The following is a 27,031-nucleotide window of genomic DNA, read 5'->3' on the forward strand; positions in this document are numbered from 1 at the left end:
AGTCTTCAGTGTGGCTGTTACATACATCCTTGTGCAATAGGTGTCTCCAGGACTAGTGGCTGGCAGAGCTGTTTCCTCCATGGGGGATAAGGTCGCCTTCTCCCTGTTTTGAATGGATGGGATTTTGGGGTGGGAAGGGAGGCAGCACAGCCCAACAGAGCAGGCGACTGCCTGGATTACTACACCGACTGGGTTGTCTCCTGTTAATCCTCAGTGGAAAAGCAGGTAGCCTGAGAAGCCTGAATCATGGATTAGTTTCTGGCTGTTGTGCCAAGGATAAGAGACGTGAGAGCCCTGTTAGCCAGTGAGTCTCTGCAGTTCTTACTGAAGTCAGGCTCTTGGGTCAAGGGAAGACAAAGCTGCAGGAAACGGAATTTTCTACACCTTCTTGGAAATGCTAGTCACGTTGCCTAGGAAGTATTTCTCTCACCGAATGGTCTACACCCCGCCAGTGTTTGAGCTATGGAAGAGGCTGCTGAAGTTATTTCAAGAAAACTCTTGCAGTTTGGTAATAACTGGCCTCTAGGCCAGGTTTCTAGGTGTACATGTGGGCAAAGGGAAGAGGTGTGTAGCTTGGAAGATGGTGAAGTGCTGGGCTCAAGGGCATGGGCCCAGAGTGCAGGCAGCTCTGTACGGCGTGTGCAGGCCGTGTGCAGAGACCCACGGTGCTGCTCACAGTGACGAGTGAAAGGCTGCCTGCTGGTGAGAGGGTGTAGATAAACAAAAGCAAATAGTTTGCTGGCAGTGTGCAGCCTGTACACGTACATAGCTGGCCACCAGACTGAAGACAGCCTCTCCCTGCCGGCCCTGTTGCAAACGGCTGCCTTCCCCCTGCTAATCAGGGGAACAGAAAGCATTTCCTTCTACCATGACCAGCTAGTCTGGTGCAGTAGAACTGCTTTAGTGGGGAGAGAAGGTGTGATCGTGGATGTGGCCATGGAGAAAGCTGAGAGCAAGATGCCCCGGAGCCCTGAGCAGTCCTTCCTGGCGACTCTGGGTGACCCACAGGTGACCCTGCTGTCCATCTACAAACGGTGGTCCTTCAGGAAGAGCCCTGGGACCAGGTGTGCGGCCAGGCCAGTGATCTCAGAGGAAAATGGCTCTTCTTTGTCGGAAGAAAGCGGATTTACACAGAGGGCCTCAAATGGAGCTCAGGAAATGAGTTCCCATCAGGTCAGTCAAATGTAGTTGTGCAGAAAAGCTACATGGGTCTGGGACTTGGTTCACGGATGGAGGTCTCTGCATAGCTCATCTGTGAGAGGGCTGGGTAGGGAATGAGAGTATGAGCCAGGCAGAAGGCAAGATGATTGATTTTATGGCGGGTGAAGTTTGGGTCATGTTGCTTTATATTTTGCTATATTTATACTATTTTATAAGTTCCTGTGAAGCACAACTTTTTCAAGATGCAAGTCAGACAAAAATGGGTCTTTACTTTTTATTTTTAAATTTTATTTTTTACAGTGCTGGGATGGAACTAAGGTTCTGGAACATGTTAGGCAATCACTCTGCCACTGAGCTATGTTCCCAGGCCCTTTCTTCTTATTTTTTAAAGTATATACCTTGTTCACTTCCATGTTTCAACTAAATAAATACTTTGAAAGTGTTATATTAAAATAAAGCTGCTTTTCTTAAGCAGTAAATGTAAATTTTGTTAACCCAACAGCCAGTCATGTTTAAAAGTAGGACATTATAACATTCCATTAAAATGATACCTTTTAACAGCATTTGCAATTGAGACTGGTGGTCTATATGGAGTTGGGGTCTTTTTCCTTTAATATTCAGATGAAAACCACAAGTAGTTGAAGGCATTCTACTAGTTACATGCAAAGAGAAGTTTTCATAAGTGTTTACTTTTTCTTGTATTCATTATTTATTATTTAAAAATTCTCCAAAGCCAAAGGAAATTTTGTGAAAAGAGCTCTTAGAAATGTACTATGCAGCCAGGTGTGGTGGCGCACGCTTGTAATCCCCGCGCTTGGGAGGCAGAGACAGGAGGATCGCGCAGGTTCGAAGCCAGCCCCACTGGTTTAGGAGACCCTGTTTCCAAAAATAAAATAGGTCTGGGAGTGTAGCCCAGAGATAGACGGGCTTCCAGGAACCCCAGTACCACCAAAAAAAAAAAAAAAAAAAAAAAAAAAAAGAAAAGAAAAAAAAAAGAAATGTACTGTGCAAGAGATTCATATAAATCTAAGTTACGTGGTTTTGGGATGCTCATCAAAGATTCTACATTTTGCTGTCAGGTCTTTAGCTAGGATATAATTATGCTCTGAGGTTTTTATTTTGATTAATTTAAAGATATTTCTCAGGGTGTGTGTTCGACTTAGCTTAGTTTGTATGAGGCCCTTGGTTCCAAAACTGCAAGAAAAGGAAAGGAAAGGAAAGGAAAGGAAAGGAAAGGAAAGGAAAAAGTTTCTGGGCATGGTAAATTGTGGAAGATGCCAAAAGGCTCCTTCAAAGTTTCTTCGGATGCCGGGCGTGGTGGCGCACGCTTGTAATCCCCGCGCTTGGGAGGCAGAGACAGGAGGATCGCGCAGGTTCGAAGCCAGCCGCGCTGTCGTAAGAGACCCTGTTTCAAAAATATAAAATAGGTCTGGGAGTGTAGCCCGGAGGTAGAAGGGCTTCCAGGAACCCCAGTACCACAAAAAAAATAAATAAATAAATAAATAAATAAAGTTTTTTCGGAGGCAGCTTTAATAACAGGATGTGTGGAATCTTCAGGGCTGCTGGTTTGGGTAGCTTGCTTTCACACAGGGACAGGTATTCAGGGGGAGGAGAGGTGATAGTAAACTCCATGAATTTTAGTTACTTTGCTCTCCAAAATCGTGTTCTTTCCATTTTATAACTCTTTAAACTACATTAAACTATTGGCTGAACCAATATGTGTTAGATCATATAGAATCTTGAGTTGGCAAAGCATTTCATCTATCTTTTTATATGTTGCTCCTTTGTAGGATCCAGGACCAAAATTCATAATTTTAGCTAAATGTTTAAGAGAATAAAATATCAATCATTCTCTAGAGAAAAAGCTTGAGAGCATTTCTTCAAGGTGTCCAAACCATGACTTTACAAATTTCAGCCTCTCTCTGAGGTTTTGGAATGTGTGACACTGGCTAGTGATTCTTAATGGTTAGTATTAATTCCCAGTGACAGGAGAGCAACTGGAACCTGGCTAGGGGATCCCTTTAGAAAGGAGGGTGGGGAGAGGCCTTAGTGGGACAAGCTGCCCAGGATCTGGCAATTGCAGGCTGTGAGGTCTGAGCAGCTGAGTCTGGGATACCCCTGGCAAAGCAGGGTGAGATACCCTGCCCCATAGGGTCATGAAAGCACTTCGTATAGTACCACTTTGCCAAAATTATGGTTTTCCATAGAATTCTCAACTCTGAGCCAGATATGGTTGCATACACTTGTAATCCCAGTGTTTAGTTGGCTGAGATAGGAGGATCGCAGGTTCATGGCCAGCCTCAACAACTCAGTGTGGCCCTCCACAACTTAGACTATTTCAAAATTAATAATAATAATAATAATAATAATAATGATGATGATGATGATGATGATGATGATGTCCTGGGCTCAATCCCCAGTACCACAAGTAAATAAATATTTTTAAAAACTTGCAACTCTGTGAAAGTGTTTGGTGCTATTCGAATGTCTGAGGAGGGTGGAGTTAGCTCCACAGTCTGAGCACAGCTGCAAGTCTGTTTTTCCTAAAGTCATGATTATAAAAGTGACACATGTTCATTATAAAAAACAAATTTATAATGGGACATGGGAACTACAGAAAAGTATAAGAAAATGAAAGCAATCATTTTCTCACTTTTAAATGGGTGTGTTTTTGTGTGCACACATGTGTAAATGTGTGTCTACTTGTAAATGTGGGATCCAATTATATAGAATGATATATATGTTGCATTTTAACTTAATACTTTATGGACAGTTTTCTATACCAATATGTAGACACATCTACATTATCATTTTTAATTGCAGTCTCACTTTTAATTTCAGGATTACTTTTAGAAAAATTTAAATAATGTTCCAATAGGGAATAATTGCACAGCTGGTTTGTGATTCTGAAAACCAGACTAAAAGTCAATTACATCTGAATACTTGTTCACTATTAAATGTTTTGACTCAAGTCTGTTACAAATCAAACTTTGAGTCTTGAGGACTAGTTAGCAGTTGGTTTGTGGGAGGCAACTTGCTGTGTCACTTGTCATTTAATTTAATCTCTTTAAAAGCCCAGGGAGGTAGGCTTAGTCTGCCTGTAACAGACTGAAAGCTGAAACTGAGAGGTTAATAAGCCCGAAAGACTTAATTCCAGGTCTGCCTAATGACAGGCCCTTGCTCTTCCATTGGGACATTGAAATATTATGTAATGTCCTCTGTGAGAGAGCATTTGAAGTATGTTTGCATATTAGAGAGCTACTAATTTATGGTGAATGGAAAGTTAGCTTTCCTGTGGCACTTTGTTCACAAAAAGACACAGGTAGCTGCTATGAGTAAAACATTTAAAATTTGTTATTTATGATTGGTTCATTTGTTTGCTTGAATTTCACATTTCTCATACATTATAGAGTACATTCTGTACAAATGATAATTAAATTATGACTTTAAACTTGCCATAATTTTCAGAGGGGGAAATGCTTTTTTAAAAAAAAAAAGTTGGAACAAGAATAGCAAAACACCTTGAGAGTGCTTCCTCCCATCCCCTTGCATATTAGACTCTCTTCCATGCTGTGGACAGAGCTAAGCCTGGAGTCCCCTGGCATTAGTTGTGGAATGGGGAGGGATAGAGGAGGGTGTCTGTCCACTCTCTTTCCCCTTCTGACCTCCCCACTACTTCCATTGGGAGTGGGAGTGGCTAGAGGTTGCTGGGGATTTGTTCCAAGGGTATAGAGAATTCTCCCTTCTGTCCAGAAACAACTGCCTAAGCCTCTTTAATCATGACTTTACAGATGGCTTGGCTGCTGCTCTAGGGCAAAGATAATGCTCATTTAACATTGTGATAGATACTGCCTAATTAGGCTCCAAAAAGGTATAAATTTACCAGTCTACAAAGAGTGGTTGTGTATTATTTTCCCTATACTTTTTCTTTCTGTATCATCAAACTTTAATATTTTTACCAGACTGTTGAATGAAAAGTAGTATCTTATTTAAACTTATGTCTTATCATCAATGTTTGGAAAAAGGCTTATTAGCCAATTATATTTCTTTTTCTGAGGATTATGTTAGTAGTAACTTCCCATTGTGGATTTATAGAATTGTGTTGTTGTAAACTGGGTGGGACTGTACATACTTGTAATCTCACTACTTGGAAGGTTAAGAGGATCCCAGGTTCAAGGACAGCTCAGCAAGTAGTGAGATCCTCATCAACCTAGCAATACCCTGTTTTAAATAAAAATAAAAATAGGACTGAGGGTATAGCTCAGAGGCAGCCTGGGTTCAATGAAAAAAAAAAAAGTGTTGTTATCTTGTTATAAACATTAGATTTATAGGTAAGTCTTTTTTTTTTTTTTCCCCCAGTACTGGGAGCAATCTACCTCCAAGCTACAGATCTAGGCCTATTTTTATTTTTATTTTGAAACAGGATCTCACTGAGTTGCAGAGGGCCTAAGTAGCCAAGGCTGTCTGTGAACCAGGATCCTCATGTCTCAGCCTCCCAAATGCTGGGATTACAAGCATGTGCCACCAAACCTGGCTTATAGGAAAGTCTTTTAATGGAATGTATTTATTTTATGTGTAGCTGGTCAGACCTATATAGTTCTACCCAGAAATCACTACATTCTTTGGCCATTATGGTATACATTTTTGTGTGTAAAAATTAAAATACTAACAGTACTATTTCATAAAGTCAATCCTGTATGTTTGAACAAATCATATACAGTCTATCAACAAAAATAAACCCAAATCTATTGACTTCTGTCATATAGTATAAATGTTGAATTAATGTCTTTGGTAATTAAGATATTAATTAAAAAATTAATATTTCTTGTGTGGTTATTTTTTCTAACCAGTGGTGATAGTTCACATATCTCATGGAAGTCTCTTATGTAATATTCTTACCCTAATTCTGAGAAATGACATAAGGGAATTATGATCTTGTGGTTTTGAATGATACTTATTTAAACATGAATATAAACTCCAAAATATTTATGGTTTACTTGCTAGTGATGGGTCTGCCATTTTTTAAACCTCTGCAATTATTAGTTTATTAATATCATCCAGGACTCAAAAGATGTTCAGTATTCCTCCTGAAATTATATAAACAAATGCAAATGGAAAGAATCCAAGTCAAAATTATATAACAAAACAGCACTCCATCACAAAAGTGTGTAAAATTACAAGAATGCTATTTTAACACTGGCACTTTAAGAGAACAATAATCTCAAAAACCACAAAATTGCCAAATTGTTCCCTAAACTGCTAAGTAGATAAACATGGCTCTAATGAATGAGTTTGGGTTTTGCAAAAAATCAAAATCAAGTAAACTGGATAATTTGCATTGAGATGCAAAATTTATTTTTCCTCACAATTTGATTTATAAAGGGGCAAACCACAATATAGGAAAATATACCCTACTTTAGATGTGGCATATTTTTTTTTTTTTTTTTTTTGGTGGTACTGGGGTTCCTGGAAACCCTTCTACCTCTGGGCTACACTCCCAGGCCTATATTTATACTTTTTAAAATTTGGAAACAGGGTCTCTTAAACCAGCGCACGGGGCTGGCTTTGAACTGTGCGATCCTCCTGTCTTGGCCTCCCAAGCGCGGGGATTACAAGCGTGCACCCCCACGCCCGGCCCGATGTGGCATACTTTTAAAAGGTGGCGCAATTAAGTAAAAATTTTTAACAGAGTCTAAAGTTTTCTGAGCAGTTCATATTTAGATAAGTAGGAAAAGGTATTTATAGCCAGCACTTTCATAGCCTTTGCTAGGACTAATCTCAACAAAAATTTAATATGGCAGTCTTGTATTTTAAGCTCATGCTTTTGGGAATACATTCTGTTATTCTTTAATGTGGGAACTGTAATACATAACTGCCATTACATGGTAATGAGAGTTATAGAATACAGAGTCTTCATGCAAAGTTTAAAACATACTTTTCTATTAGTCCTTCAAGGACAGACTTTCAGATTGTTTGAGTCTAATAATCCCATGCTGTGAATAGAATTGGTTACTCTTCATTTTGGAAATATAAATGGGCTTTGTGAAATTTGTTATCAACTGATCAATATTTGAGTTTATGGATGAAAATGTTCTCAATTTAACTTTTATGAACCCCATCATGATATGCAGGGTGTGTTGACAAAAGCTTTTTGTCAGCTAACTATATAAAAAGATAAACATTGTAATATTCATGTTATCCAAAATGGGCAAAAGCAAAAGATCCCCTCAAGAAGAAAACTTCAGACTTATGAAAAGGACAATACTAATAAAAAAATTGTATTTACTTAGAAACATTCAAAATGTCAACAAATACTATTTTTTTTCAATTACAGAGTGGTATTCAGTTAACAGAACAACAATTATTTCGTATAAGCTGCATCAGAGACAACTGAAAATGAAAAAAACTACCATCCCCATATATAACTAATTTGCGCTGTGCACCAACAAGAACCTGCTTTAAATTTCCATGCCAATTTACAACCCCCATACTGTACCAGGCAAGGTTAGTGGCTATTGAAAATACCACCAGGACAGGGTTATCTAAAGACACATTCGGTAGTGTGTTAACTATACAAAAAAAGACACTGTACAGTTTAAAAACAAATCTTACACATTCTTACATTTCAATTTTTTTTCTTTAAAAGAAGTGAGTTGTGTACAGGGGGGGTTAAATGCTTTCTAGACAAGACAAAAAACCTGCTAGAACCAACTTATTCATCATCTTCATCCTCATCTTCCTCCTCCTCCTTTTTCTTGCTCTTCTCAGCCATGACAGCTCCCTTTTTTGTTGCATCGGGTTTTCCTTTAGCTCAGTAGGCAGCAATATCCTTTTCATACTTTTCCTTCAGCTTAGCAGCTTTCTTCTCATTAAGGCTCCTGTCATCTGCAGCAGTGTTATTCTACATCTCTACCAGTGTCTTTGCAACATCACCAGTGGATAGGCTAGGGTGTTCTCTTTTAATTTGGGGTCGATACTCAGAACAAGAAGGAGGTCGATGGAGGCCTCTTGGGTGCATAGGAATCCTTGGACTTCTTTTTTGTCTCCTCTTTAGGAGGGATATAGGTTTTCATTTCTCTTTCATAATGGGCTTTGTCCGCCTTTGCCATGTCTTCAGAAATTTCCCTTTCTCTTTAACAGACATGGTCTTCCACCTCACTGAGCACTTCTTAGAAAACTCTGAGAAGTTGACTGAAGCATCTGGGTGCTTCTTGTGCTCCTCCTGGCAAGTTTGCATAAAGAATGCATATGATGACATCTTGTCTCTCGGCTTCTTAGGATCTCCTTTGCCCATGTTTAGTTGTTTTTCCTCCATGAGGCACCGACCGAGTCACCCAATGCCCATCCACTCTCACTTGCCCCGGCACTGTCTCTGTGGAGCTCAATGTACTGCAATCGGGCCTGTCATTTAAAACTTATTATTTGGAAGAGTCAAGTACTCTGCTTATGGAGTGCTATCAGTGAATAGACCAAAGCAGAAAGGTGCAGTAGATTGATAAAAGACTGATGGAATAGTTGTTGCAGTAGACATCAGTTAAAAGCAATGACATTCTGAGCTGGGCGTGGTGGCGCACGCTTTTAATCCCCGCCCTTGGGAGGCGGAGACAGGAGGATCGTGCAGGTTCGAAGCCAGCCGTGCTGGCTTAAGAGACCCTGTTTCAAAAATATAAAATAGGTCTGGGAGTGTAGCCTGGAGGTAGAAGGGCTTCCAGGAACCCCAGTACCACCAAAAAAAAAAAAAAAGCAATGACATTCTGTAAAGCAGGAGATTGCCAGTGTTTTCTGAGATAATGTGAAGTGCTCGGTGAAGAGGTTACCATTAGAATTTGAGGATTCTATTTTGTTGTGTGTTGAAAACAACTTATGGTATGGTATGTTGTATCTAGGTGTGTTCATTTCAATTTATTGTTAATTGTACTCAGTTTTTCCAGGCCAACATCAGAAACACTATATCTAGTTTCCTAGTGAGGGTTAATATTTTCCCTTCCTGTGGTTGAGAGAAGAAAACAGGCACTGGATACTTATTTGTACAGAGTGACCCAGAAAGTGCTGGACTGCCCTTTGGAGACTAGCTTGCTGCACACATAGCCCCTATATCTTTGAATAAATGCCTGAGTTTTTGAAATAGATACAATTTAAATAATTATCATTGAAGGCTCTTTCTGAACCTTTGTGGGTGGTAGGTGATATCCTGTATTAGTTTTGATGATTGGTTCCTTATCAGTAAAATGGGGGAACATATTAACTGTCCTGTGAACTTCCCTGAGCCGTGTTTGAAGATCCAATGAGAATATTTGTCCTCATAGTCATTCATTAGCAAACATGGAGGTCATTAACCTTTTATTCCCTTTGTTCTCAGGCCTTTCTGCAGAACTTCTGGGTAAACAGTATCATTATTCCATTTTACACATAAAGAAACAGGCTTGGATTTTCTCAGACAAGGCTGGAATTCATATCCAAGACTGCCAGACATACCCTTGGGAAATTCATAATGAAGAGGAAAGAAGAAATTTGAAGATGTATGTGTGAAGGTGTTCTTTAGAATATAAAGCAGTGTACAAATGTTATCACCAATTATCTTTATCACAATTATTAATTCTGTTGCTTATATTAGTATGGCTGAACAAAAACATTTCCTTCCTTGCTTTAGATGAACTGAAGAATCACATTTATTTTTAGGTTATAAAAATAACACTTTTTTAATTTAAATTTTTAAATTGGAAAAATATACAGATTTTTAAAAACTATGTTTTATAACTCATCTAAAGAGAACTTCAGTTTTATGAATATTAGAATATATAAGTACATACTCCTATGTCCTTGTATGTGCAGTGGTTTAACATGTATTCTTCCTCAGTGGGGGGTTTAGAGACTGATATCTGCCCATCCTGATGCCGGGGTGGTTTGGATGAGATCTTTGATTCTCTTTTTTTTTTTTGGTGCTGGGGATTGGAGCCAGGGCTTTGTGAGTGCTAAGCATGTGCTCTGTCACTGGGCCACACTTCCATAGCTGGCTGAGATCCTCTCTTGAGTCTAGTAGTCTTTCCTACCTCCCTCCCCTTGAATCTCTGACATCCTGAGAGTTCTAAGGTAAAGCTGAGCCGGGCGGTGTGTGACTAACACACGGTGTGTTCAGGATGTGTTTGTGGTCCCAGAGCTCTGTTCCTCCACTTGTGTCCTTCCTTTTTGGGTAAGCATGGTTTCCCTGAGGGTGTTTGCAGTTAGGAACAGTAAGAAAAGCAGGGTGAGTGCTGATAATTTGTGGCAGTTTTTTGAGGTAACAGATACTAAGCAGTGAAGTCAGGACTCAGGGTTGGGCAGCTCAACTTGCTAATGTGTTAGCCCTCTTGTAACTAATTGGCAGGTGGGATATGGCTGCTTTTTCTTGTATTTTTCTTTTGTTTTTCTTCCTATACTTTTTCCCTTGTTTTCCTTTCTGGATTATATTCACTTCCTCTATTTAATATGGATAAAAAAAAAAGGTAGCCTTAAAATTTGTTTTATGAAAATACAGGACCTGCTGAACCTTTGAGATAGATTTAAATCCCAGCTTGTTGCTTAAATTGATTCATAGACTTGGATAAACTTCTGAGGCTGTTTCAACAGTGAAAGAGCAAATAGATCTACTTCTCAAATTATCTTGAGCATGAGTGATATAAATTCCATGCAGCCTCATAAAATAATGTTCAGAATAATTACATGCTACAATTGTGTCTATGTATACGAAGGACTCAGGACTTGATTGTATTTTCAATTCTCCCAGAGTTCAAATGAACAGAGTTGTAGAGGAGGGAGGCTCTATCTTGGGAGACTTGCATAGGTATATACTGCTTTTGCCTTATAAGTTCTTAAGAGTGTTGCACGTCCTTCAAAGTGGAAGCCGTTTTGGGGATAAGTGAGCCAGGGTATTAAGGATGATACCAGGGTATTAAGGTATAACAAAGAGCTCTCAAAAGTGACTAGTTGTGATATTATGAATTATACTTTTGGTCTTCTCTTCCTAGTGCTCATTTCCTAAAACTGTCAAAGCAATAAATGTCTCTGTGTGCTAATGAGTTGACTGATGGTTGGTAGCCTTTCAGCAGCTTCAGTAGCAGCTTTCAACAGGGAAAGACCTAGACCAGATGACAGTTGGGACTTTCCGCCCTCCCTCAACCTATGGGGACAGGAGAGGGGAATGAAAGTTAAATTGATCAGCAGGGACCAGTGATTTAATTAGTCATGTGCCTGTGTAATGGAACTACCATAAAAACCAAAGGGCAGGTTTTGATCAGCTTGCAAATCACTGAACATAGGAGGGCTTGTTGAACACACAGCAAGTTCCCAGAGGGTGGTGCATCCAGAGATGGCATGGAAGTCTGGGCCACTTCTCCCATACCTTACCTTATGCATCTTTTCATTGGGTGTCACTATAGAACGAATTGTTTATTTGTTGTTGGGGAATCCACACACCTTTAAAAAATTTTTTTTTAGCTGGATGTGGTGGCGCATACTTGAAATCCCCACGCTTGGGAGGCTGAGACAGGAGGATCTCACAGATTCGAAGCCAGCCTCAGCTACTTAGTGAGGCTCTCTGCAATTTAGTGAGACCCTGTTTCCAAATAAAATATTAAAAAATAGGTCTAGGAGTATAGCCCAGAGATAGAAAGCCCCTGGGTTTTACCCCCAGTGCCACAATAAAATAAAATAAAATAAAATAAAATTTTTTTATGCAATGCTGGGGATTTTGAACCCAGGGTTTCATGTATGCTAGGCAGGCCCTCTACCTCTGTGCTACCTCCCCTTCTGAGGTCAGGGGAGTTTTCTGTGTTGGTTGTTGTGGTATGAGATTAGAGGGAAACCTTTTTCCTATAGACTAGTGGTCCTTCCTTGAGAACTTGTTTAGTATTCTTTGCTTTGTGATCACAGCCACCTTCTAACATATTGTTTCTGGTTTGCTGGTTTCAGATTGTACCTGAAACCTCTCATCAAAATATGCCCACTATACACAGTTTCCAGTTTCCTTATACTGGTCTGGCCTATCCTGAGATCTCATTTTCCTTTTTAGTTTCTGTCTCAGTGAATCAACTCTGTGTGTGTGTGTGTGTGTGTGTGTGTGTGTGTGTGTGTATGTGTAAACATATCTTTAAAAGCCTTGGTACTTTCAGGAAATCCATGTGACTTGGGCGCTTAGAGATTTAGCAAAGAATCATCATTTTCAGATTCTTCTCCTTGATCTCCTGTTTATAGTTCTTCTCATCCTGATGGCTAGCATATTAATAGTTTATTAAAAAATTCAAAGGCTAAGCTGGGCATAGTGGCACACATCTGTAATCCTAGTACTTGGGAGACTGAGACAGGATAGCAGGTTCAAGGCCAACCTCAGCAACATAGCAAGGCCCTACTTCAAAATAAAAAAATAAAATAGGGCTAGGGGTGTAGGTCAGAGGTAGAATATCCTTAGGTTCAATCCCCAACACACACCCAGTAAAAATTCAAAGACTAGCAAAAGTTATTCCTAACCTGGTGTTATTGTATATTCAGAAAAATCCCAAATGTTCACAGGAAGTGTGAATCTGGGGAAAAGAGGTTAAATTTACACAAGGCTTTTCCTGGATACTCAACTGCAACTTTGGCCTGCTGTCCAAGCCCATGATTGTTTGATGAGGCATTGAAGCTAAACTTGTATTTGTTTTATATAAAACTCAAGGTTTTTTTTCTTCTCAAAGACTGTCTTAATTGAAGAACTGAATTAAAAGCATACACATACCAGTGTCTACACCTACGAACTATCCAAACACCACACAACTGTTAAGAGATTGTTCTTAAACCAACAGATACTCAAGTGTTTCATAAAGCCATGTTATTTACAAAGCTTGTCATCTGTAACTGCCTGTCCTTAGAAACCTGATCATCTAGAAAGGGGGACTGCTGAGTACTGTTTGCCACAGACAAATAGCTTCCAACACTTGTGCAAAAATTTTTGGCAGCAGCATGAAATCAACAGCTCAGAGACTGAGAGCCAGCACTGTGGTTTTGGGTTTAGTGAGCTGTAGCTAGAACCATCGAGGCATAAGTTGGGTGGTAAATCGTTAGAGATTCATTTTCCCAACAGACTAGATAATTGAGGGTTTTCTTATTATAAGGAGGCAGTTTCTACTTACCAAGATACTATATGAAAGTGAATGTCTTAAATATATTCTTAGGGTTTTTTTCCATCCTTGATTTCTTTTCAGTTAAATCAGTATTTAATTAATGCCAATTATAAGCATTAATTAGCAGCAAGTGGTCACTATTCTGGATTGCAGACATGTACCACTGTACCTGACTATTTTAATTTTTAATTTATTTTTTAGAAATTGACAGTGCATGTACATTTTATACTAATATATTAAAAATGACTTTTTCTTTCTTGTATCCTAGCTAATCCCTTCAACTGTCCAATCCTCCTCAAACTCTATACTGGTTTCTTACACACTGTCCCAGACATAATCCATTTGTATAATAGCCTCTTGCTACACACAGAGAGTGCTGGTATACTGTAATAAACTTGTGGTGGCTCTCTCAACGAACTGCACCCACCTGTATTCAAACCCTATGTAATTCCCTTCCATATCAACTGGGCTTGGCCATGTTGCTGGCTGTGGCTAAATGGAATTTTGATATGCGCTTACAGGTTGACACTTGTTCTCTAAGAATTCTAGCTATTATGACACTCCTTTTTAGAACCCAGGAACTAACAGCTGTGAGATGCTCACCTAGTCATGACAAGAAGCTATGTGGAAGAAAACAAGTCCTGCTTCCAGCCTCAGCCAGCATCGAACATCAGTTTGGCAGCCATGTGATGAGTGAACCACCATCCAGCGGGGTTCGGGGTGTTCAGGCCGCCCCAGGGAATGCTGTGTGGGGCAGAAATGAGTTTTCCATACTGAGCCCTTCTTGATCGAAAAACTGTGAGCATCATGATAAGCCACTAAATTCAGTCTATTGTGTAGCAGTAGATAACCAAAGCAACATATTATACATGCTAATGTTCTGTGCCTTGCTTTTCACAGAACGATGAACGAGGGATCAGTCTTTTTCAGCACTTAAGAGTTGCCACATTCATTTTAAGAACTGCATAGTATTCTACTATATTGCTGTACAGTAATTCAGTCATACTCTTGATGATGGCAATTTGTTTTCAGTCTTTTGTAGCATTTGATATCTTTATTGCATGTTCCTTTTCACATGAACAAACATATTTATTGGGAAAAAATTCTTAGAAGTAGAGTTGCTGAGTCAAAGAGTATGTTGCTTTAACAGATATTACCAAGCTGGGTGTAGTGATGTATGCCAGTAATCCAAGTACTTGGGAGGTTGAGACAGGAAGATCACAGGTTTGAGGCAAGTGTCAGCAACTTAGTGGGACCCTCAGCAACCTAGTGAGACCCTATTTCAAAGCAAAAAATAAAAAAGAGCTGCAGCTCAGAGTCTGGGTTCAATCTCCAGTAGAAAGAAAGAAAGAAAGAAAGAAAGAAAGAAAGAAAGAAAGAAAGAAAGAAAGAAAGAAAGAAAGAAAGAGAAAGAGCGAGCAAGCAAATGTCCACTAGGAGGCTTCACTCCCACTAATTCTCTGGGGGACCCACAGGTGGGGCTCTGTGCCACAGTGAAGTTGGAATGATACATATCCCCTCTAGCAATTTTTACTATATTTAAAAGCTATTCCTGTTTCCTTCTTGATATACTCTCTTCCCTCTTCTTTTGAATTGTTGGCCTTTTTCTCCTTTGGAGGAACTTTGTATGTATTACAGAAATTCCCTCTTGGGCCTGGGGGCAGAGCGTTTGCCCAGAGTATACCAGGCTGTGGGCTTGATCCCAGGTACTTTCAGAGAAAAAGAAGAAATTAGCTATTAAAGTATGCTATTTTGTGAAGAGAATAGTTTTTCCTTCCATTTTCTCATTTATCTTTCGATGGGGTTTGAGGATTGTTTTCCTTTTGCAGCAAGTTGTATCCATTTTTTAATTTTGTAACTCTTGGATTTTCTTTGTTATACTTAGGCTTTCACCACTCAGAGATTATTGTAGATATTTTCCTACGGGGGGGGGGGGGGGGTTCTTTTAGTTTTTTTTTCTTCCCAGTGCTGAGGATGGAGCCAGAGCCTTGTATGTGCTAAGCAAGTGCTCTACCTCAGAGCTGCATCCCCAGCCCCTCTTCTAGTATGTTTATTATTTCATTTTGATTGTATCTTAATCTTTGATCTATCCAAAATGTCTTTTGACATATAGGTTTCAAATTTTTATTTTTCTGAATGTGTTTCTGAGGCAGCTAATCAGTTGTCTATTAATAATTATTCCATATCATCTTTATCATATACTATATTTTATGTTTATACCACAGATCATTTTAGTCTATTGATTGAATTCAGCAAACTCTTGTTAGTTGCTGTCTCATAACATATTTAATTATTCCCTTTTTTTCTCTGCTGGGTAGGAAATATTACAGTAGATATTTTAAGAAACCAATTCTTTATTAATCCCAACCTAGTTTATGGTTTCCTTTATGAGTCTGCAAATGAGCATTTTAAAAGTTATTTAAGCTTCATCTGGTTAAGCAGCTCAAAAGCTAGAGCTGGAAAGATCTGGGTTTTATGTGCAGAAATATGGAGATCAATTCACGTAGTTGAGATTCATCTGAGGATAAGTAGGATTGTGTACAAATTGAAACTTTTTGTCATATGTCATATATAAAAGTCTATTCCCAAATATCTATAGCATGTAATCTATTGATATAAAAATGTATCTAATTAAGAGAGTGGAAGCCTGGGGGTTTGTGAAAAGAAGATTTTGTCTGGTTTAGTAATAGGATGAATGAGGCTGTATCATTATACATAGAAATCAGGAAATAATGCTTGTACGATGGTACATTATGAAAACAGGGCTAGGAGCTCAATTTCCTTTTCTCCCTGTGTTTCCCTCCTGCCCCTCCTGGCCAGGCACCTGTACTCATTTCCCCTCAGTGCCCCTCCAGGCTGTTCTTCACTGGCCTGTGGTACACCTGTTCATCCCACCTCTTCAGGGCCGGGAGGTCAATGTTTGCCGCCAGCACCCCGAGGCAGTTAAGCACATGAGACTCTTAGATCAGACTCTTAAATACACAGATGAAGGTGTTGCCTCTTCTGGGATTTGCATTTCAGCAGGAACCCCCAAGATCTGAGCTGAAGGGGTGTCGGGTATCGAGCAGAGGTGGGGAAGCTCTGAGGACACCCACTTCCCTTCCTGGTCTCTGCCTCCATTGCGGGCTGGCCTACACTTTGTTCTGTACGTAGAGCCACATTGTGCTCTCCTTCAGAAACCTCTTATGTCTGTTATGTGAGAAAGGCATTGCACCAAGGTGTGCAGACAGTCCACTTCCAGGTTCAGAATCACAGAATGTCACAGCTAAAGGGAACCCACAGGAGCTCATTCATTTTGTAAAGGATTTTGTTTTCTTTCTATTTTATATTCTTCTATCCTTGAGAGGGTTTGATACCAGTGATATCGTTTTCCATCTTCTCAGTGCCAAGCAAGCTAGATACTATAGGGAATATTTGGTTTTAAACATAAAAATGTTATTTCTTTTCCTTTTAGATCTTGTCTAAGCTTTCTTTGCCTACTCGCTCCTGGGAGCCCGAGATGAAGCAGAGTTTCGCCTTTGACAATGTTGGCTACGAAGGTGGTATGGACACCCTGTGCGCTTCTCCCACAACTACCAGCACGATCCGCATCATGGGCATGACTTGCCAGTCCTGTGTCAAGGCCATCGAGGGCAGAATTTCCAGTTTGAAAGGTGTTGTGAGCATTAAGGTTTCCCTGGAACAAGGCAGCGCAACTGTGAAATACGTGCCATCGGTCATGAGCCTGCAGCAGGTTTGCAGTCAAATTGGGGACATGGGTTTTGAGGCCAGCATTGCAGAAGGAAAGGCAGCCTCCTGGCCTTCAAGGTCCTTAGCAGCCCAGGAGGCTGTGGTCAAGCTGCGGGTTGAGGGCATGACTTGCCAGTCCTGCGTCAGCTCCATTGAAGGCAAGATCCGGAAACTGCAGGGAGTGGTGCGGGTCAAAGTGTCACTCAGCAACCAAGAGGCTGTGGTCACTTACCAGCCTTATCTCATCCAACCTGAAGACCTCAGGGACCATGTAAATGACATGGGATTCGAAGCTGCCATCAAGAACAAAATGGCTCCCTTAAGCCTGGGACCAATCGATATTGGCCGGTTACAAAGCACTATCCCAAAGGGACCATCAGCTTCTGCCAACCAGAATTTCAATAATTCTGAGACCAGGCACCAAGGAAACCAGATGGCCACTGTGCAACTGGGAGTGGATGGGATGCACTGTACATCTTGCGTCTTAAATATTGAAGAAAATATAAGCCAGCTCCCAGGGGTTCACGATATTCAAGTGTCCTTGGAGAACAGAACGGCCCGAGTACAGTATGACACTTCTCTTATCACTCCTGTGGCTCTGCAGAGGGCCATCGAGGCACTTCCTCCTGGGAACTTTAAGGTTTTTCTTCCTGATGGAGCAGAAGCAAGTAGGTCTTCCGATGCCCACCCCTCTGGGTCACCCCAGAGAAATGAGGTGCAGGCCACATGCAGTACCGTGGTGCTCTCCATCGCTGGAATGACCTGCACATCCTGTGTCCAGTCCATCGAAGGCATGCTATCCCAGCGGGGAGGGGTACAGCGGGTCTCAGTCTCTTTGGCCGAGGGGACTGGAACAGTTCTTTATGAACCCTCAGTAATCAGCCCCAAAGAACTCAGAGCTGCTGTAGAAGACATGGGTTTTGAGGCTTCCGTGATTACTGGTAGGTGGTTGGTATATATTTGAAGTGCCTCAGAGTTCCTGGCTGGGTAATGGGGCTCACCCTGCCTCCAGCCTCCAGTGTCTTGGGAGCAAGTAACAGGGCTCTACACCCTCACCCTGTGTTAATGGTCTGGGTAGGGGAAATGGAATCCCCAGTGCTGACTCTGGTGCTTAAATGCTAAACTGTTTGTATTTGGGCTGCATTTCTGAGGAGAATTCTGATTATGTGTTTTAAAACACAGTACTGTGGGAACTCAGGCTCTTCTTTTACCAAAGAAACCATTGTTACCGTAAAGATTTCTCTGCTAAGTAAAATAAAACAGTAACAGCACTAGAATCATACTCTCAGCATCTAGAGGCCGTTCTCTTCAGAGTGGGAATTGAGGAGGGGTTTTACCATGATTGCCTGTGCTCCCTTTAATGGCTATAGGGTGGGTGTGACAGTCTTCACAAAGCAAGGGCTCCCATCCCATCATCACCAGGCAGAATTTCCTGAGTGGCAGCTGTCCCTACTCCCTCTTTGTTTCCATTCAAGTGACCTGTTTTTTTTTTTTTTCTTTCATTTCTCCTACTTGAAAGCCCTGCAGTGTAGGATTTGGGAGAGAGGGGTGCTGGGGGTTGAACTCAGGGGCATTCTACCCCATGCTATACCTCCAGTCTTTTTATTTTTTATTTTTTTAATTTTGAAGCAGGGTCTTGCTAAGTTGCTAAGGGTCTCAGCTAAGTTGCTTAGACTGGCCTGAGATCCTGCAGTCTCAGCCTCCCAAATACTAAGATTATAGGCATGCACCACCACGCCCTCCATCTGCAGCATCTTTTTAACCCCTTCTGTGTACTGTGTGCCAGGGCTTGTCCTACCTCTGGGGCCACTGAGTGAGGAAGGCAGTCTGTCCTAGGAGCTAAGGGTGATGTAGCCCATGTGAGTCTGGGCCTTGGCTTTGCCTTGGGGGGCTGGTTGGACTGAGAGATGTGGGAGGGGAAGGGAGGACCAAGAATGTTGGGAGCAGAGCTTGGGGGTGGTCCCAGCCCTGGGAGGCTGGGCTCTGGGGAAGTTGCAAGGAAAGCAGAGTGGCCCAGAGTGGAAAGACAACCGGCTAGTCCTCTGAGATCAGAGCCACCACGCTTGGTGTCTGAATAGGGCTGGGGTGGGGGTGGAGGAGAGGCAGCACCCAGGGTGAACCCTCCATGTACTGAGTGCAGTGTGGGTCTGCAGGGCAGAGACAGAGACCCAGGAAGAGGGGGGGGCACCAAAAAGAAGCAGCCCCCAGTGATTGGAGAAGAGGGTGGAGAGAGGCCACAGAGGTGAGGTGGGAAGCTTCCATTTGGGATCAGGAGGGAAGGAGCACGGTGTGTGTGTGTGTGTGTGTGTGTGTGTGTGTGTGTGTGTGTGTGTGTACCTCTGAGCTACACCCCAGCCCTACCTATTTTTTTTTTAAGACAAGGTCTCACTAAGTTGCTGGCCGAGAACCTGCGATCCTCCTGTCTCATCCTCCCAAGTGCTGGGATTACAAGCACGCATTGCCATACCTGGCTTTGTTTTGTTTTTTGATGGTGTCTTACTGTGTTACCCAGGCTGGCCTTGAACTCTGGCTCAGCCTCCCAAGAAGCTGAGTAGTTGGGCAAGTAGTGGGACTACAGGCCGAAGGGGCCCATTTGGGGATAGCAACAGGTGGCAGTGTTTTAACCGCCTAGATCCCAGATCTGGGCCCTGTGCCCTGTAACTGCCCTAGAAGGTGCCAGCTGCAGAGCCTCCTGGCTGGAGCTTGCCGCCCACAGGGGAGGTGGCCATGCACAACAGGCAGAGAGCCCTGGCAGCGCCCCAGTTGGCAGGACTTTGGTTTCCCATGTCCCATTTCCTCTAGCCACCAAGATAGAGTGTGTACCCTTGAAAAGTGTGATCTGTTGTGATACTCTCCTGCCTCTCCTCTGTACACAGCACATTGCCTCTGACAGGGCTGGGGAAATCAGTTATTGGCTCAGCCACACTCTTTGTCCTGTGCACCACATTGCAGGAAGGAATTTTTTGTTTTTCTTGGGTTTTTTTATTTTCTTTTTTCTTCTCATTACCTTTGCTACTCCACTGGGAAGTAGTTTTAAGAAAATCATTAAGGAAAGCATAGAAGAACAGTAAATCCTATAGTCAAAAGGTAAGAAATAGAGGGTCAACATCTCCTGTTTTTCTGTGAGATTTAAAACCTTTCAACAGTACGATCAGGTTATTGGCAGGAAAAAAGAAACGAGCACTGAACTGCATCATACAAAATAATTGGATTTGGCTGAGTAAGCCTAGAAAGAAGTGTTTTTTTTTTATTGGGCAGAATTATGAGAATTATATTTAGCACAGGATTATGAGAATTATATTTAGGGTCTTTAGGGTATCAGACTTAGCAAATAAAAATTTAGAACACCTGGTTGAATTTGAACTTCAGATAAACAGTGTTTTGTTTTTAGTATATGAACATTGTGTATATATTTAAACAAAAAATTGTTTCTCTGAAATTGAAATTAATTGGATATCCTATATTTTGTCTGGCAACTTAAGATAAACTATTAATGCACTGGTGACTATCTTTTATAACCACTTAAATGCTAAAAAGGTGTTTGGTTTTGATGGGTCCCTACACAGTCTTCAGACCATTGTGACTTTTTTCTTCTTGGGCTCATTAGCACCAGCATTCATGGACATTTGTGAAGGAAATGGGCCGTGACAAGCTGATTCCTAGGGTAGCTCCATGGAGGGAATTACAAGGAACTAATCACAGAGGTTTTAAGAGAGCCAGAAGCCACACAGACGATGGAAAGAGACCCGGAGATTGAGTTGGCAGGAAAGGTCCTCGCCTAAGCACCTGACAGTGTCCCATGGTGTCTTTCAGCTATACCACTCAGGTCAGCAGAAGCAGTCCCCCTTTCCAGAAAATGAGGGAAGCATCCCAGTATGTGAGATTCATTCATAAGAAAAATGTTAAAGCCATGGGCTGCAGTCAGTACAGATCCCTGCCAGCCTGTCTTCTGCAGATGTGGTTTTAGAATAATGACAGTCCATCATTAAATGATAAGATGGGTTTTTTTGGCATGTTCTGAAAGGTATTTTGAGTTATTATAATGTAACCTTCCAGAATGGTGAAAATGTCCTCTGTACTGACCTGGATGGTAGTTACCTAGGTGTATACTTTAAGGGTAAGCAGAATAATGCACAATGAGCATGTAACCTTAACATAACAAAAGGGACCTTACAGGTGTGATGCAAGGAGTGGACCTTGAGGTGGGAAGAAGCTGAATTAACTACATGAGTCAAATCAAGTCCCACCATTCACTGCAAATGAGTCTTTTCTGGCTGGGTTAGAAAGAAGGGACATCTGAGGGAGATTCTAACTGAAGATGGGGCAGTGGGGCCATGAACCTGGGAATGCAGGTGGCCTTTAGGTACTGAGAAAGGCAAGGAAGAGCCTCCTCAAGTCATGTGATGTGATATCAGGACTATAAGATAATACATTTGTGGTCTTTAAGCCACCAAGTTTGTGGTAATTTGTTACAGTAACAGAGGAAATTAATTCAACATTCAGAAAAGTTTGATGGAACTCTTCTGATTTGTAAATTATACCTTTCAAAAGAAAAGAGAAAAAAAAGACAGTGTAGTACTGGTCCAAGGATAGACATGCCTGTGTGGCCTAATTTATGGCAAAGATGGCCCTGGAGCTCACTGGGGAAAGGATGGTCTTTTCAGTCTGTGGAGCTGGATCATAAGTGAAAAAAGTATTATTGACTGTCACATCACACCCTATACAAAAATAACTGATAATGTATCATAGACTTGAATGTGAAAGTTTATTAAAACAATAGAGCTTCTAGAAGGAAATGTCATGAATATTTTTGCCATGTTGCGACAAACATCTATTAAGAGAATGCAAAAATACCAACACTTTAAAAATAGATTGCTATTGAGTTTTATTAACTTTAAAAACTTGGTTTATAAAAAGATGCCACTAGAAGGGTGAAAACACAAACCACAGACTGGCAGGAAATATTTGCAATGCATACAATAACAAAGGGTTCATGTCTAGAATATATAGAACTTGAACAAACAATAAGAAAATGACCAGCAGCTCAACAAAGTGGAATTCTCATGGGGAGGGAGCCAAGCCTCTGCCCACAAGAGTGAATTACTAGTTAAAGGTACAGAGTCTGGAGTAAAACACTCCTGTTGAATACATGCTCTACTACTTTGAGACACATTTAATTTCCTGTAACTCATTTTCCCACCTATAAATGGCACATATAAATGGGATATATAACACAGGACGAGTTTAAGGATTAAAGAAGGTTATACATGTAGAGTGCTTTGCAGAGTGCTTGGAGAGTTATTACTATCATCATCATCTAATTAGGAACATTTGCCTGCCCAGGATGTTCATCCCTGATGTGTTGACATGTTTTCATGTGTCTGTAATTGTGTCTCTGACCTGGTTGTGGGGAGGGAGAGACAGAGAAAGAAATATCAGTCTTGATATTTCTTGGTATTTCCCAGATAGAATTACTGGGACCTTTAAAATAAATAATATCCGGCTTAAAATTCCTATTCTGGAAAAAATTACCATTTGTTTTTCTAATTTGAATTATTTGTAACACTTTTTCTAGAAAACCCTTCTCCCAACCATGTTGGAAACCATAGTGCTGAGAGTTCTGTGCTGCAAAGTCTGGGCAGCACACCTAGGCCTGTGCGGGAAGTGGCTTCCCGTGAGGAGAGGCTCCCTAAAATCCACGACCCTGGCCACGTGTCAAATTCCCCACCGTTCACTGGAACAGTTGCACCACAGAAGTGCTTTTTACAGATCAAAGGCATGACCTGTGCGTCCTGTGTATCTAACATAGAAAGGAATCTTCAGAAAGAAGCTGGTAAGTTTACTTACACCCAGGTGGACCTTGGAAACGCTGTGGACAAACTGCACATTCGCCCTCTAGGATCTGCGTTGACGACATTTATCAGTAGCTCGTATAATCTGGCAGCAAGTTTATTGTAGGACAGTATATATGTTTGTCTAACGTTCTTGTGCAGTTGGCATTCTCTTTATTTAGTTTGAGGTAAAGTATATCTCTGAGTAAATTAGCCATGAAAAGCCAATTTAAAGGTTATGGTACGTTCTATGGCTACACTTCTCAATTAGTTTGTCCTAGTAGTATTCAGTATTTTCCCTTGCCATCGCATCAACCCCTTTCTATAAAATGAAAGGCCTACATTTTTTTGTAGAAGTTCCAGTTTCTGGTGTTCTGTCCTGTTCCTATAAACTATGGAGTTTTGTGGAAATGCCCAAGTTTTGTCCTCCAAACTGCATTTCTAATGCATATCTAATGCTGGAACCTGAAAGAAAAACAAAAATCCTGCCCCCTCTTTTGTCTGGAAGTAGCCATGACTCTACCTCACCACCAGTATGCATCTCTCTCTTTCCTCACCCCTGTGGCCCCATGTGTCTTTCTGCTCCAATTCCTGGGCCTTCACATCAACCCTAAGTTAGGATGACGTGTTTTTCCAGCCTCTAGTTCACTGTGCTTCATAGTTTCCTGGACCTCTAGAATGGCCATTTTAGAACTGAGTTGTTGTAGGTATTCCTTTGTCATCCATGGGCTGGCTGCTTATAATATTACTTATAATTTCAGAGTGCCTCTTGTTTCTGTACCTGCTTGAATCCCTTTTTATCCCTTATGGTATTCTTTCTAAAGCACATCATTCTTTTCATTTATTTGAATGTGGTCCTTTTTTCTCCCTTAAACTAACACAATAGTGTTAGCAAAATAACCTATGGGGTTTCTTTTTCATTCCTGAAAGTTGTTAGTAACTGGAAAAAACAGTAAGGAAAACCAGTTTTGAGAATGTTTTATTTTTTTCCTTGTATCAATGTGTCTGGAGAAAAAAAAGCATAGCCTTTCTATAACAGCAGTTAGTACTGCTTGCTTTGATGTACATGTAACACTGGGCTCTGTGAAAGCCCGAATTGGTATGGTCCTCGGCCAGCAGCATCTGCATCACTCAAGAGCTGGGTAGACATGCAGAACCTCTGACCCCATCTTAGACCACTGAGTTAGAGTCTCTTTTTTAAAGGTTCCTATATGACTTGTGTGTCCATTAAAGTTTGAGAAGCATTGTTCAGAATCGTGGTTTTCAAACTTGACTGTACATTAGAATCACATCATAATGATAGGTGGTGTCCAACCTGAGAGATTCTGATTTGTTTGGTCTGGGTCAGGGGCCAGGCACTGTGGTTGTTCAGAGCTCTCCAGGTGATTCTCATGTGCAGTGAGGTTTAAGAACTGCTGCTCTACGGGTGCCTGGGGAGACATTGGACTTTGTTAGACTGTGTTGACTGTGTCATTCAGATGTCCTCCCAGAGTATCACAGCTGTGACCTGATGGTTCCAGGTGTTCTCTCCGTGTTGGTTGCCTTGATGTCGGGAAAGGCAGAGGTCAAGTATAATCCTGAGGTCATCCAGCCACCCAAGATAGCTCAGCTCATCCAGGACCTGGGTTTTGAGGCAGCAGTCATGGAAGACATCGCAGGTACAGATGGTGACATCGAGCTAATTGTAAGTATGGCCGCTGCCTTAGAGGACTTCAGAGGGTTCCCAAATGAATTTCTGATAGTAGTCATCCTGTGACCAATAAGTTTCCCCCTTCTTGGATATGCCCTGTTTGTGGTTGTAGTTGGAGTTTATTTACTTTTAAAACCAACAACAGTGACCTGTTCATTTTGTGAAGGAAGGTTGCTTATGTCAAAGAGTCATAGGAGGCCATCCATTGAGTACACTCAGAATGTTCAGAGGAAGAGGTGGTGAGGCACTGGAGTTTGGGAGGAAGAGGGCTCACCAATGGGGGCTGTCCTGAGCATGGCGGTTTGGGAAAGTTTGAGTGTAAACACAGTCCTTCAAGCCTAAAGAGAAACTCTACCTCCTGCAGGTGTCTCTAGACAGACAGTGTGAGTCCTTGAGGTAGCAAGTGCCATCGAAGGTGGAGAGAGGGCTGGGGTGTGGCTCAGAAGTAGACTGATTGCCTAGCATGTGCAGGGTTCTGGGCTTGATCCCTAGAACCACAAAAACAAAACCCAAGGATGGGAGGGCTTATAGGCACAAGGATGTTTAGAGAGTAATTAGTGACCAAACCGGGCGTGGTGGCGCACGCTTGTAATCCTCGCGCTTGGGAGGCTGAGACAGGAGGATCGCACAGGTTCGAAGCCAGCCTCAGCTACTTAGTGAGACCCTGTTTCCAAATAAAATATCAAAAAAAGGTCTGGGAGTATAGCCTGGAGGTAGAAAGAGAGTAATTATTGACCAAAGTAGCTCAAAACACTTGGTCTGAGGTGAATGTCTAAGGTGGTTGTTTTCAGGGTTTGGGGTGAGGAGTTATTGTTTCCTTCTGTCCATGTCCCCTGTATGTGGAGTCACTTAAAACAGGTAATTCTGATAGTTACAACTTGCTCTGTTCAAAAGGACAAAAAAGAAATCCCCCAGAAATTAAATAATTCTCTTTTCCTGAGGTTAAAGGGCCATTTACTTCTTTATGTGTCTAGTCACAGCCATTAGTGATAAATAAATGTAGAAAATGTGTCAAGGACATAAGTGGCGCGTTGAGCTCCTGATAAGCAGGGTTCTATAGAGCACCCCCTTTGCCTTGGTACCGAGGGGCAGAGTTAATACATCAGCCCCGTGGGAGGGGAGAGTTCCCACTCAGACCACTGTTTGCAAAGTCTAAATTAAAAAGTCTAAATTGGAAAAGGTTAAAATGTTCTTTGAAACTTTTTTGCAATTTAAAAAAAAATATTGAGAATCAGTAGTTATGGTCATCACATGATCAGACATTTTATGTGGGTTTCTGTATTGGTATTCTAGGAAACACTGATTTTAACTTGCCTAATTCATATTCCAGGAGTGGCACATCACCCTTCAAACTCATTTTCCTCATGTTAGGATACACAGCGTGGCATAGTAGGACTATGGACTTTGGGTGGGTGTGAATTCTGTCCCTGTTGATTCAGGGACATTTGTTAACCTAGTCTGTGGGGACCTCCCCCATGATGTAGTCAGCAGTAGCTCGGAGCTGACCCTGGAGCCAGGCCCTTTGGGGACAGGCTCCACCACTGGTTGTATGACCTTGGTTGAGTTACTAAGCCTGTTGAGTACTGTGGTTTTGAGACCTGCCTCATAGGGTTGGTGGGAGCAGTACAATGCCAGGAGAATAGCTGGCACATTGCAAATATGTATTAAATGGTAATTATTATTATTATTATTATTATTATTATTATTATCATTGCAAAAATAAAAGTTTAGACACACCACTGCAATATTTGTAAAGTTGGTAAGATCCTGTTTGTGCTGGTGAGCTCCTATTTGCCTGATGATCTCCCTTTCCAGCCTTTTCTTGGATCCCATGCCACATTGACTGTGCTCCAGTGACAGATGAGCCCCCCGCTTCTCCCCTACTCCAGTGGGACTCACTTGTCTCTAGGGTTACTGGTACAAATTCAAAGTGCATTTCCAGTCACATTATTCTGATGCTCATCACCCCACAGTGGCTTTGCATCAAGCACTAGCTTAGTGACACTTTCAGCTGGGCACTCAGTAGCCTCGTGCTGTGGACCCAGCCAGCACTGTGGAGGATCCTCCTCCTCTGTATCCTCCTCCAACTCACATATCCTGTGCCCCCCAAGCCTAGCTGTTGATGGTTCCAGAATACCTCGTGTCATCCTGCCTTTTGTCTTTCCCTCTGCTGTTACTTTACCCACATCCTGACAATGCCCTGCCCGTACTTTGGGACCAACTTGAATCCTGTCTTCTCCATTGGTCACTTCTAGGTCTTTTCTCCTGTTGATAATGAGGCAGGGCCATCAGCCCCCTTAGCACAGCAGAGCACTGGCCCAGCCGGGGCTGTAGGCTAGAATGATATCAGTGACATCCACAGTCACAGTCTTTCAGGAGTCTGGAGGGTTTTGCAGTGATGACATCGTCACTCAGGAGAGGCAGTTACTATCCCAATGTTGCTGGTGAGAAATCTGAGAAAACACAGAGCAGCGTCCAAAAGCCCA

General features: G+C 41.6%; 1 protein-coding gene and 1 pseudogene across 3 annotated transcripts in view; one reads left to right on the plus strand and one right to left on the minus strand.

Annotated features, from left to right (window-relative positions):
* Positions 1–936: 936 nt before the first annotated feature.
* The window catches only part of ATP7B (ATPase copper transporting beta), a gene marked incomplete at both ends in the record, with an annotated part of 56,857 nt that continues 30,762 nt past the window's right edge, over positions 937–27,031 (plus strand). For both annotated transcript variants that reach the window (XM_080689949.1, XM_080689950.1), the window contains 4 exons: positions 937–1,173; positions 16,750–17,965; positions 22,600–22,857; positions 24,376–24,539. In XM_080689949.1, coding sequence (XP_080546075.1) covers positions 937–1,173; positions 16,750–17,965; positions 22,600–22,857; positions 24,376–24,539 — 1,875 coding nt within the window. The remainder of the gene's footprint in view (positions 1,174–16,749; positions 17,966–22,599; positions 22,858–24,375; positions 24,540–27,031) is intronic.
* Positions 7,874–8,455, minus strand: LOC308279859 (high mobility group protein B1-like; annotated as a pseudogene). The gene has a single exon. The product of its transcript is annotated as a high mobility group protein B1-like (transcript).

The sequence above is a fragment of the Muscardinus avellanarius genome (genome assembly GCF_963383645.1).
Source record: "Muscardinus avellanarius genome assembly, chromosome: 2".
Classification (NCBI taxonomy): Eukaryota; Metazoa; Chordata; class Mammalia; order Rodentia; family Gliridae; genus Muscardinus; species Muscardinus avellanarius.